Below are 12,572 nucleotides of genomic sequence, written 5' to 3' on the forward strand. Positions count from 1 at the left end.
TGCCCTGTCCTATGGCCTCACAGGCAACGTTGGGAAGCCCCTGGGTGGCCTCCTAAATGAGTGAGAAGGCTGACATTGGCCAGGCATTTTTTTGCTAGCAAGAGCATCGTTCAGAAGCATCCCACCCAGGAGTCAGTTTGATGGGGCAGGATGTTGCCTGGTCATCATTTACGACCAGAAGAACCCAAAGGGCCTGCCCGGTACTCCCTCCTCCTCCAGGAGGTCTGTCAGCAGCAGTCTCGTTTGCTGCTACCCACATGGAAGCATCTCTTGGACCTCAGGGGAGTTTGTGTCTTCTGATGAAGGACAACGCTATCAGGGAAAAGTTGGAAAGAGGGTGTTAGATTGGATGGCTTTATCAGACGTGCCCTTTTCTGAAGGAGCAGGACATGCACTGTGATGGCTCTTTTGTAGAGCCGCGATGGTTTTTGTCCCCTTTGTCTTTATGGACAGTGCTTTCATGGCGCACTCTCTTCCATTATTGCAGCGCAGTCCCTTCTTGACTTGAGCGATTACCTGTTAATAGCAGAAAATAGTGTATATGGGTTTCCTTGCAAAAACAGCGCTAATCATTTGAGGGCACGACCCATTTGATATATGGAGTGAGTCTAAAGACTGCTTTTGCTGTAACATGTTTGTTTTGCTTTGTTGAGATTGAAAACAGGACAGGGGGTTGCAAATGGTTTTGATTTTAAAAAATATATCTTCTTTCTTTTTGATGTTGCTGATATTTCTGTGTTCATGAGCTGTTGCCGTTGTTTTTGTTTTAGACAAAAAATGAACGCTGGACGGTTGCCTAACAGACCTGTGGTTCGCACTTATTAGACTAACCCCACTAACTACAGTCCTTGCTAAAAAAAGCTTATGTACTTCTTTTAAAATGTCAGGATGTGTGCCTCTAACCTTGATTTAAAAGGGAAGAAACAAGGCAGTGGCTTTGAATTTCTATGACCTTGTAAAGTTTGCGGGGGGCAGTCATGTGTCCACATGCAGCACCCCTCACTGGGTGTCCCATTTCACATTTCTTTTCAAAACCCCAGCCCTCGTTTCCTGCCGAGCACCTACTTGCAGAAGGTAATGGACCAACAGACCTAGTCCAGCTTGCAGGTGACGATTTTAAGGGAGTCTTCCTTTAGTGGCTAATGACCAATGTCCCAATTTCTCTCCCAGGAAATGTCAAACGACTGATAATTTCTCAGGCATGCCATCTGCCTGCAGTGCCACCAGGGTACTGTCTGGGGTGTTTCCTTAGACCCTTCTTCCCTCCATCCCAAAACATTAAATAATAAGAGAATCTGTCATTTCCTGTGCCAAAAACAGAGGCCCAGCCAGCCCTGAACCAAGTATTCTGCTGCTCCGTAATGATTATTACTCCTCTGCCCCGAGTCTTTTTCAGTGTGTCCCAGATTCATGCTTTCCCGACGTCGTCGTAGCAGCAGAGACAGGCATCTGCCTCAGAGACCCAGATTGCCGCATAGCAATAGGCATACGATTTCCTGTCTGGCTGGTGGAGACCGACCAGGTTCCAATATTACAGCTGATCGAATAAGAAATGCGGCGGGCTTCCTGCATGATTAAACGTCGCTCTTGTTTCCTGCAAAGCCGTCAACCCTTCGTTGGGGTTTATTGTTTGTTTTGCTCTCCTTTTCGACTGCATGTCCTTGGAGACAAATGGCAGGCCTTGTTAAGTTTTGCACAGTGGTGCATAGGAGGTCGAGCCGGGGAGTTCCAGCATGCTAAGCAGTGTTCTACGGCTGGATGCGGCCCCTTCCCTTTCCCGTTCCAGCTGTGGCCAACGCCAAGACCAACCTTTGCATTTCATGAGTGAGAACGGGCATGCTTGGAGGGAGCAGAGAACCCTTCGGAAAGCCTTCATTTTCCTCCTCTTCCCTCCCGATCCCTTTTTCCCTGAGTCATGACTGCAAGCCAGAAGATTGCATTGTATAATCAACGCGTGCATTGATTATCAATAGATATACAGATTATATGAAAGCCTCTTTGAGGAGCTGCTTTGGATGTGAAGCAGCACAGAGGCCCCACTTCTAGTAATTAAGTAATAGCAGTTGATGTTTGGCCACGTCTCTTGGTCCGCTCCCTTGAACACCGAAGCTGTGCGAAGCGCTTGAGCCAAGCGACGGCTTTCCAACACAGCCCAGAAAATGTAAAATATGATGATGTTGGGACCAAGGAGTAAGTTTAAAGTAGGAGCTAAGGAAGTTTGGGGCGCTCAGTATGGGGCTCCCCTTCTCTGCCACAGCTGTGTGTTCTGCCCAAAGAGGAGCAAAGCATTTTGTGTGCTGTAGTGCTTCAAGACAAGGAGTATTTTCATGGCATTTGAGCTCCATTGCTGCTTACCCGTTTTCAGGAAATTTTGCACAAAGGATTAGCACCCCTTTTCTAGATTCGATGCTACTTCCTCCTCCTGACGAAGTAGGCTTAGTGGCACATGTGTTGAGATTGGGATACTTTTCTCTGATTTAAAAAAAAAGGCTTTCCAGGCCTCTCACACTTAGTGGTGGGGTTAAAAGGTTTCTACCCTTTTGTGTCTTGGTGATACACCGAGTAAATGTCATTTTTTATAAAAATACCTCAGCGTGCACGCATCCTTCTCGATAGCTGTGCAGGGCTGGATGAAACGGCTTCCTCCTCACAATGCTTTGTCACAAATTTGAAGAAGGGTTTGGCGGGCCCCGTGTTTCCATCAAACGGCTGGTCTGCAAGGGACAGGCTCGTGCCTCGAGCACGCGTGCCCCACACTTTCCTTTAACACGAAGCAGATGATGCACGGGGAAGCCTTGAGACCCTTTGCCACAAGATGCCGCGACCAGCAGCAGCTTAGGTGATCGTTCAAGGTCGTTAGGCAGGTTCATGGAGGAGCCCGGGTGGGGGGGAGGTGTTTCTCTCTCAAGTTAGCTGAATAAGACCTTTCTGTTCAGCCACAGTATATCCCTGAATGTGTCTGGGAGAACGGGCAGAGCTCCTGCCCACAGCCAGATCTTAGTTCAGAGGAACAGAACCTCCAGTGTCCATTTTGAAGGAGTTCTCGAGCTTCTCCTTCCAGTGGGCAGCAATGGGATCTGAAAATCAAACTCTCCGGCGTATTTTCACTTATAGTTCCTCATGTCCGTAATGTGGGCTGAGGAGAGGCATTTGGACCCTGCATGCTCTGCGTGTGTGTCGGGGAGGAGAAGCACCCCCAGACTGGGAAGCGGTCGCCCAGTTGGTGCTTGGAGAGGCCGGTGTGTGGAGAAGACTACGCAGCAGCGCTCATTCCAAACAGCTCATTCTCGGGAAGGGGAAACCTTCAAGGTGTGTTGCCACTGGCCTGCCAGTGCAGCCCACGCACACTTTTGCCGCCCCGTCTCCAGCTTGTGTGCACGCAGCTGTAGTGAGCACCCTTCCCGCGGTATTCCTTCTCCAGAAGGTCTGCGTGTGTATTTACACAGCTGGCCATTTTGTGCTACTTCCAGCGCACCGGGCCTAGAAGCAGCCAACCTTTCAATGCACTCTCTGAGGAGGCGGGTAGGGCTGGGAGGGGGATGTGCCACGGGAGCGAGCTGCCAGATCAAAGTCGTTTCCTGGCTCGCAAAATGGCGCCCGTCCCTCTCCTCTCAGCCTCTTGTGCCGCACTCTGCACTCCTTCTGTTGAAAGAAAGCTGGATTTTAATGAAGGAACAGCTGGAGGGGGCCTTATTTACTTTAACATGATAAAAGTGGCACGTGCTGCCTATGCATTTTTCTCCTCGTTATTACCAAAACAAAGCGCTTGTTAAAATGACCATGGGTTCTTTGTGCTTGGACGACACGAGCAGCCGGGCAGTTCAGCTGTTCGGTCGTCGGATCTGAATAACCACGCTGGCAACACACTCGCTTGGCAGGGAAGTCTCAAGGTTGCAGGCCACCCAGCGTCCTCCTGCTCTCTCTGTGCCAGAAGACCAAGGAGAAAGCAAGATGTGACGAAGATCACAGGAGCGCTGCTGAAGGGGGCGCCCCCCCCCGCAACACCTCCCCTGCCTTGCTCCCCCCGCGGGATCTTTGCATAGACGCAGGTGTGGGGGCATGCGTCCCGTGTTTTGCCTCGCCTGCCTTTCGCGCCCGTGGGGAAGCCGTTGCAGTGGAAAAGCGCAGCATGCGTTTTCGCTTCCTGGTGAGCAAGGCGGGTGTTGCTCAGGGGGCGAAGCTCATGAAAGCACGGGGCGGCCGCTTTCGTGCCCCCCGCCACGTCTCACGCCGGCCTCTGCCTCTAAACGCACCACCTTGCTCCGCCATGTTGTGACCTGCCATACGTGCACCATGCCATGCTTGTTGTCTGCCGGTATCCAAACGAACACATAAGAGGAAGTGTATATTAACGTAATTGAAACAGCAGCCTCGAGCAGCCCACCTAATTTCGCTGACCCTGCACCACTTCTTCTGCATACAAGTCTTTATAGAATTGATTCAGGCATGGACTCCGTGTGGTGTGCAGACACCAAATTCAGTGGAACCCCAGTGGGTGGACATCCAGTTCTGTTCCTTCTGTTGGCCAAACGGTCCATGTCCCGGTGAGCTTCTGTGCTTCCTCTGCTCTTTCAGGCAGGCACTTCAGCATTTTCAGCGCTTGTGCTCTCCCCATCCCACTTCAGGCATTAAATGAGAGTTGGAATTGCAGGAATCTGGATTTCAAATCCAGGAGTGCCTTCTGCCATTCTCTGCTGCTCCAGAGCAAACAGAGCAGGGTTTAGTAGGGAAGAGCGCCTCGTCCTGTCTGCGTTGAGCCTGTCCTTAAGCTTCTCACTGGGGGCCTGACCCGCGTGCCAGTGCTGGGTGAAGTGGCGTCACCTTTGTGGCAGCTCCCTGCCAGAGCAGCTTGCCTGGTGCTGTTGTTAATGAGGTTTTCCGTGCTAGGCCAAAGAGGTTAATCCACGTAGACAGGGGATGAGGAATAGAAGCCTTTCCAGAAGTTGGCCAGTGACTTTCAGCAGCCTTAGTCAAGGCTAGCCCTAACCCCAACTCTTAGGCAGCATAGCCAATGGAGTGGGATGATACTATAGGAATTTCAGCCCAATGCCCCCTGAAGGACCACTGATTTCCCATTCCGGTGCTCTTGAAACACACACAGGTGGCTTTTCATCTGTGCTGCAAATAGTTTTATGCTGTCTGTATAAGAAGAAAGTTTTTATGCTGCATTTTTCGTTGTTTGTCACTGTTGATTATTGCATACCTATCATCTGTTCTGTGCGTTTTGATTTGTAACGTCCATAGAATATTTGTGGATGGGTGGCCTTCGAAATGCAACAAACCAAATCAAACCACCTTTGCTCTGAGAGAGCTGTGAATTATTACCGTCACTGAATTCCCGGTTTCCTGGTTCTCTTTCAGCACCAGTCCTCCTTACTGTTGCGTTGACCTCCACTCTCTGCGAACAGGAGAAATGGTCAAATCCATACAGTTCAAAACACCCATTTATGACCTCCACTGCAACAAAAGGTAAAAGCATTCCTGTCGTGCGATAGCTTTATTACCCAATGGTTGCCATTATGTCTTGGTGTTTTTGCAGCACCCGAGTGAGGGAGGTGGGCGGGTCGCCACAAGCCAGGGGTGACTTGATGGCCCAGAACGACAACCGCAGCCAACTTCTGGCCTCCCAGAGGTCTGATCCTGCAGCTTGCATCCTCCATCTCCTTTTGCTTGGCTGGCTGGCCGGCTCGGGACGGAGGGAGCCGCAGGCCCACACATCTGGAGGGGTGGAAGCAGCCCCCTCTTGGCTCCAGGCAGTGGGGAGACAAGTGAGGCAGGGGCGCTCGCTTCAGTGGGGGCCTAGGAAGCCCAGCCCCGTTGGAGGCCTGCCCCGCACCCCCACACGCGCTGCTGGGATCTAAAATGGCTCCCCAACTGCTCTCCCTCTGAAACGGTTTCATTGTTTTGCCCTTGCCCTTTATGTCCTGGTAATCATTTTAAGTGATCTATTACATAAACCCCGCGTTCGTCACTCCCTTCCCACTTTCCCTTAATTCCACTGTATGGTGGAGAGTGGGCGGGGGGGACGGGGACGCCGCCGCCGCCGATGACAAAAACACTTTCCACAAATAAGGCATGGCCGTCATGCCCAGCAGATTTGCAGTAAAAAAAAAAAAAAAAAGCAATGTGATTATTTTTGAGGATGAAACACTTTTTAGATTAATACGCTATGCGCCCACGACGGATTTTCATTTGCGTTGATGGGGGACGATGAATGCTTACCCAAAAGGGAAAAAAGTGGATTGCAGGAGGTAAAGCATCAGGTTTATTACAGCAATGGGCCCCTCTCGTGGGATTCCTTTCAACATGTACCCATTGAAATGGATAAAACGCCTCATGACCAGCCAGTCCTCCATTTGCACTGCCGCCATCGTGGCCTGAGGCCTCTCCACGGTCTGCTGTCACAAGCAGCCACAGGGGCCGCCTTGCTAAGGTGGGGCTGGCCGCAGTTCAGCCCCTGTGGCCCTTTGGCAGCCTCAGTTTTTTGCAGGGGGCAGGGATCCCCCCGGCAACTCTGTTGCTGCCCCTTTTGCTGCCCTCCCACCTCGGGACAAGCGGACCGAGGCTCGGGAAGGGCAGAACTGCTTGTTTCGCTTTATCCCACATCCACACCTTTCCGATTTCAAATTCTCTCCCTCCCTGTTTATGACAACATTGAACCCATGGGCAAAAATTCTTAACTCACATCCAGTGGCCCTTTCCATATTCAAGGTTCCTGTTGCTCAAAGCCCTCTGCTGAGAGGCATGACAGATCTGCCCAGTTCCCTCCCTGCCACACTGCAGGGTTCAGAAGCGCGCTTTTCACCCCGTGACTTTTGGGAATGGAAACGGATGGGCTTTTCTCTTAGCCCAAAATGAACTGAATGAAATTGTCACCCCTCGGTAGACAAGTTATTGCCATGCCTTCTGGCTCCTCTCACTTTTCAGAGAGGGTGACCAGCAGGGTCAAAGTGATAGCGGAGGCAGCAGCCAGATGGGTGGGGAGGGAGGGTTAGTTGGGGGGAAAGAGTGGCTGTAACCGGTTGAGGAAATGGTCAAATTCCAAGTTGGGGAGGGGGAGTTGAGTATGTGCATTTCATTTACACTGGAGTTTTGCTCCTGCCCTTCTGGTGCCTGAGCACTCCTCGGGGTGGCTGACAACCAATTTAAATCATGATCTCATAAAATTATGCATTCAATAAGAACATAAGAAAAGAAGCAGAGGCATGAGGCTCAGGTAAAGCACCATTTTGGGGGAACATGTGAATTTGTAGAAAGGCAAAAAGTCTGACCAACTAAGAAAAGTTTTCAGCAGCTGCTGAGAACCGATAAGTGCAGAGCTGTCCACAGTCACCCCTGTCTGTGATCTCCAGGAGTGGACAGGAGGGCAGGGCAGCAGTTCCAAATGGTCCAAGCCCCCCCCGAGAGTCAGAAACGGCGATGGAGAATGGTGGGCCCGGTGCTGCTCCATAACATTCAGTGCTACCTTTCCGGGCAGCTGGAAGCCTTGTGCAGTCAGAGGTGGCGCGTGATTCCTCTCCTCTGGGGAGCAAGAGAGGAGCCTGCAGTGCGCAGGGGGCTCATCCCAGCCATATCCTGGACTTGCAGCGGAAGCTTTGCAAGTGTGCCTGGATCCTGTTTGCTGCATTGCGCTGGTGCACATTGGCCTTCTGGTTGATGCTGGCAACAACAGACAGCGTGATGAGAAACTTAGGGATGAACAGCACCTGTGGCCGGGCATGCCTTCAGTTCAACCCATCGTGAGGAAATGGACTGATGCCAAACAAGCCCGAGTTTCTTATTAAACTGCCTGGGCATGCTGACGCTTGGAATGGCCACGCTCCTGCCCTCAGTGTAGCCTGCGGGACGTTCCCGGGGAAGGGGAGGAAGCAGAAGCAGAGGTGCTGTTTCTAGCAGCAGCCACACACATGCTAGTGCCATGTTTCATCCTGCCCCGAAAGTTTGCGCAACCTTGTATTTTATGCCCGCTCCGTTCTGTGTGCCTTTTCAGGATCCTTGTGGTCGTCCTGCAGGAGAAAATTGCCGCCTTTGACAGCTGCACTTTCACCAAAAAGTTCTTTGTCACAAGTAAGCATCAGGTTGCCTTCTCGTTCCCTGTGTCTCTTCCCTGAATGACTGCCAGTGAATCGGACCAGCTTGATTAGGGATTAGGAAATTGAGCCCTGCTGGTTGCCGCTTGCATGCCATCTTTTTGTGGGGAGGCTACAGTTATGTTTTTATTGATTTTTATTTTTAATGGAGAAAAGATTAAATGTGGCTGTCAGATTGTGCTGAATGAGCACGTCTATTTTTTTTAAAGTACAATACCTTGTTAAATGTCTCGACACAATATCATATCAAGCCATGAATGCAAAGCATGAATGTATCATCTGTCTTGGAAGATAACTGCAAGGCAGGAGGATTAGAGTTAGGGTTAGATGCCTCTTTTTCCCATGTATGGAATGAACCGAGTTCACGTTTCTAAGAAGAGCTTACGCTTGCACAACCTTTAAGATGAAAGTGAGCAGATTTCAAGCTGGCAGGGCCTCCTTTGCTTTTTCCTTTAAGCCTGAGATCCACCAGCAGAGCTGGGGGCCTGCTTGTGTTCCAGGAGGCCAGACATGGGTGAACCTTCTTGGAATCGGGTGACTGTCAGCACAACCTTAGTCTGGGCATTTGCCATCAGCGCTGGAATCATGCTTATGAACCCCCTTACAGAAAAATCCTCCCCAGCTTCTCTCACAAGTGTTATTTTTCAGCAACCAAACAGGAGGATGGGAGGGGAGAGCTTTGGGCCTTAGTTTTGTGGAGAATACGGCCTGCCACGTCTTTGGAGGCTAACTTTGGATCACTTGACGCAGCCTTCCAAAACTTAGGACCTTCTGGAGGATGCCAGATTGGCAAGGGTTGCTACTACCTGTGCAATCATTCTGGCATTTAGCCCTCTCTGCTTTTGCTGTTTGCTGCCACAGATCTGGGAGCTGTTAGTGCTGTTCTCCCAGTGGTCCTTAGAATTTGGGGTTTTATCTCACACAGGCCCCACTAAAGTGATGCATTCTACAGTGGAGCCGCACTTTTACGCAATGCACATTCATTTCTGTGGGATTGTCCTCTTGCGCAGTGCATTGAACTGTCCCACTTTCCTTCCTGAGGTGGGCCGACCTGTCAGAGACCTTCACCGCCTGGCTGGCAGGCATTAAGAATGGTATAAGCTGCTTTCACTTCAGCTTCATTCTTATTTTAGAATGATTTTCAGGATACATCCCCAGGGGGGCACATTCAAAAGCAGCGCGCCATTCAGGGGAGTTCCGTGCCCTGCTTTTTCCAGCATCCCACACAATGTACGATGATGCGCAGGTGCACGCACACTGGGCCACGAACACCTTTTAAAATGAAATGCAGCGTGGATATTTGAGAGCTGTCTGCTTCCGTATATAACTGGCTTGTTACGTATGGAAATAAGGCACAGAAATACGGAAAAGGGGTGCAGAAAGAAGGCTTTTTTGTGGAGAAGCTCAGTCCTGCAGTAATGGCCCCTCCACTATGGAATTCCACCAGGGTTGGCCCTTGGTGCCTCTGAACTGTGAGACAAGATGGAGCAGATTTCCTCATAGTTGCACGAAGAGTCATGTGCCCAGTGTTTTGGAAACAGATTAAAAAATACATGCCCATCCTGCTGGCATGAAGACTGAAGCACCATTGTAAGAGCGTCCCAGGATGTTACTCCCCTGTTATGTGTCAAATAGTTTGCATTTCCGTGCTGGCTGAAGAAGAGAGGACATGCCCTCTCCACAACCAGGGCTGCAGATTCGTTTTCGTCTTCATATACTTTATACTTTCTTTACAGTATTTTTCCCTTGTGCTTTAGCTGGACAAGGGTTCCTGAATGACTCAGAAAGACAATCCTTGCCTTCAGGCTTACCCTCAAAAAGGCATGGTACAAAAGGGAAATGGACAGAGAGGGGGAAGGAAAAACATCCAAGTGGTCATTCTTTGTTTCCAATTTGCATAGGTGCACTTTTGGCAGGGAAGGTCAGAATCAGCTTGCTGCAGCTGATGTCTTGGGCCAGGATGGCCCTACTCCTGCCTTGAGGATCTTCCTCTGAGGCAGGTATTGCAGGCTCCCAGCAGCCTGTGTTTGTCTTGGCAACCGGGAAAATAATTTGTCTTCTACCGGCTAGCTGGTGAGGGAGGCATGGATTCCTGTGCCACTCCTCTAGAAGTATGCTGAGTTCACGAGGCATGGAAACCACGTGAATCCGTTTGAGAGGGATGGAGAGATGCGCCCTCCTTTTCACCAGCCCACGTGCCTGCATGAAACTGCATGTTCCCTGGGGCGAGTGGGCGAGTTAGTCAGTGCCTGGATAGGCTGAGCCATGGGCCCGATTTTTAACCTGGGGAGGGGAGAGGCAAGGGCAGCACTTCTTGTGCTTCTACAGGGAGCCCCTTGGAAGACATTGATGAGAAAACAGACTGTGTGTTCCTAAACCGAAAAGCATGCGTGTGTGTCACAGTTTCCTAGGTCTGCGTGAGGAGAACCAGCACCCAAATGTGAAGGGCAAGGGAGACAGAAGCTCCCCCTGCCCAAAGTGCCAACTTTGCTCGTGTGAGCAGAAATCTCTCTTTTGCCCCAGATGTTCAGTGTAAACTCTTGCGACCTCTTTGAAGAGGGCCTTGGTGCATATTTGTTTACTGCTTCTCCCCACCAGTAAATTGAATCCAAGCTCACACTTCCAAGGAGGGTTTTGCCCTTAAAAGGAAAGCTGCAGCAAAGTATGCTTAGAATTTAATGGCGGGGGGTGCTGGAGCAGCATGCCTTGAAATTGCTCTGCCTTTGCATTACAACATTTTGTATGTTTGCATGTTTCAAAACTGGAAGCAACTTCTTTTCTTCAAAAGGGAGAAAAATAGGAGTGTTTGTGGAATAATCTTAAAGTTGCCAATAGGTGTCAGTTTCTTCCCACATCACGGCTTTCCGATCCCAAGGAAGTTTCTGCTCTTTTGCGCTTGGATTATCCCAGTGGGAGCTTCCTTGATTTTCAAGATATTTAGTGACTCTTCTGTGGCTGCTGATAACCCTTTTCTGAATCAGAGTGTGAAATCGGATCCTTCCAAGGCAGGTCCTTCCCTAACCCTGGGGTTTTGTAGGGAAATAAAAACCCTTCCTGATTTTCTTAGCTTGGTTTATTGGTCTGCTTTAAAAAGAAGGGATGGAAGCCGTGCTTAATTGTATCTCAGAAAAAAAAATACTGTTTGTAGAGTTTGAACAGTCTCCCATCTACCCTTCTGGTTTGAGGCAGGGCCACCCACCTGTTTATTAACTCACTCTTGCAAAAGAGCCAGTGATGCTGTGCAGTTAATATCCATGTATATACGTGTCTGTCTGTCTGTCTGGATGCTTTTCTGTCTGTCTATATATCTGCCAGGCTGCAACCTTTGATCCTTTAATCAGTTCCATCGATTGATTACAAGACTTTTTAACTGCTGAAAGAGGCATCCTCTGTTAATTGGATAGTATAAGCTGGCTGGGCGGGCCCGCCCTTCTTCCATCTTGGCAGGATTAGGGAAGGGGGACAGGTCCATAGAAGAAGCGCTAGTCAGCAAGAAAGACGGAGACGACTGAGGAACGGCTGTTGAGGGGAGGGCTGAAAACAAGATTATGTGGAAGTTTAAAAGGCCCTTAAACATGCCCATGACATTTCAGAGAAGGTATTTTAATGACTGAATCTTTTTAAAATGGAAAATTAGAAAGGAAAGCCATAGAAAATAGCCATTAAGGAACTTTAACATTTCAGATTATATCCAGCTTGTGACAGGCTTGCCTTTATGGGCCCCAGCTTTTAACATGAAATCCTTATATCGTTAGGTTCCATGTTTTAGCTCAGTGGATCTTTAGGATCAGAGGTAGGGGTTTTTGTGTATTTATTTAAATGGAGAAAACAGGAATTATTAAGGAATTTTTCCTGCTTAATTGGATGAGGTGCTTTACAGTGGATAGTAAGTGATTCTTTTTTTTTAGTGGATTATTGTGGTTTTCCCTGGACCTTAATCCAAGGGTTGAGATGTTGGCAGCTTGATGCAGCAGCAATGGCACCAAAAGTTGCTTCCACCGTTCCAGGGCAATTAATTAAGTTAAATTAATTGAAGGTGAATTCCTATATATGGTTAGACAGAAAGCAGTCTTCTAATTCCCGGTATCCTGCAGTCAGCCCTGCTAAAGGGTCAGAGTGTATGAGAAGCTTTAGAATGTTAGGACTCCAAAGGACACCTGTGTTCTGTTTTTGGTAATGCATACAAACATATTCAGGTGGCCTTGTGCAATTTGTTTAAAAAGCAGGCAGTCGACTGTAACTTCTTTAATTTAACAGAGTTCTAAGTGTCTCTGAGTTGGAGTTCATTCACCATGTCAGAAGAAGTGACAGGAAAGGGGGTCATGGCTGCATTTTGAAGGACTTTGTTATGGAAGGTGTGAGGGGACACAGTGCACCACACTTCAAGGGTTGAATGCAGGTTGTTGTTGAAACATGATTTATTGAGTCGTCTCATCCTAGCTGCATTAACCAGCCACGTGGGCCATGAACAAACCTTGTCAG

General features: G+C 49.3%; 1 protein-coding gene across 9 annotated transcripts in view; it reads left to right on the plus strand.

Annotated features, from left to right (window-relative positions):
- Positions 1-12,572, plus strand: part of BCAS3 (BCAS3 microtubule associated cell migration factor) — a 367,571-nt gene that overhangs the window by 41,510 nt on the left and 313,489 nt on the right. For all 9 annotated transcript variants that reach the window (XM_044430184.1, XM_044430179.1, XM_044430186.1 and 6 more), the window contains exons 8-9: positions 5,362-5,469; positions 7,991-8,067. In XM_044430184.1, the coding sequence (XP_044286119.1) occupies positions 5,362-5,469; positions 7,991-8,067 (185 nt within the window). The remainder of the gene's footprint in view (positions 1-5,361; positions 5,470-7,990; positions 8,068-12,572) is intronic.

The sequence above is a fragment of the Varanus komodoensis genome, unplaced genomic scaffold (assembly GCF_004798865.1).
Source record: "Varanus komodoensis strain SLA01 unplaced genomic scaffold, ASM479886v1 scaffold20_1, whole genome shotgun sequence".
Classification (NCBI taxonomy): Eukaryota; Metazoa; Chordata; class Lepidosauria; order Squamata; family Varanidae; genus Varanus; species Varanus komodoensis.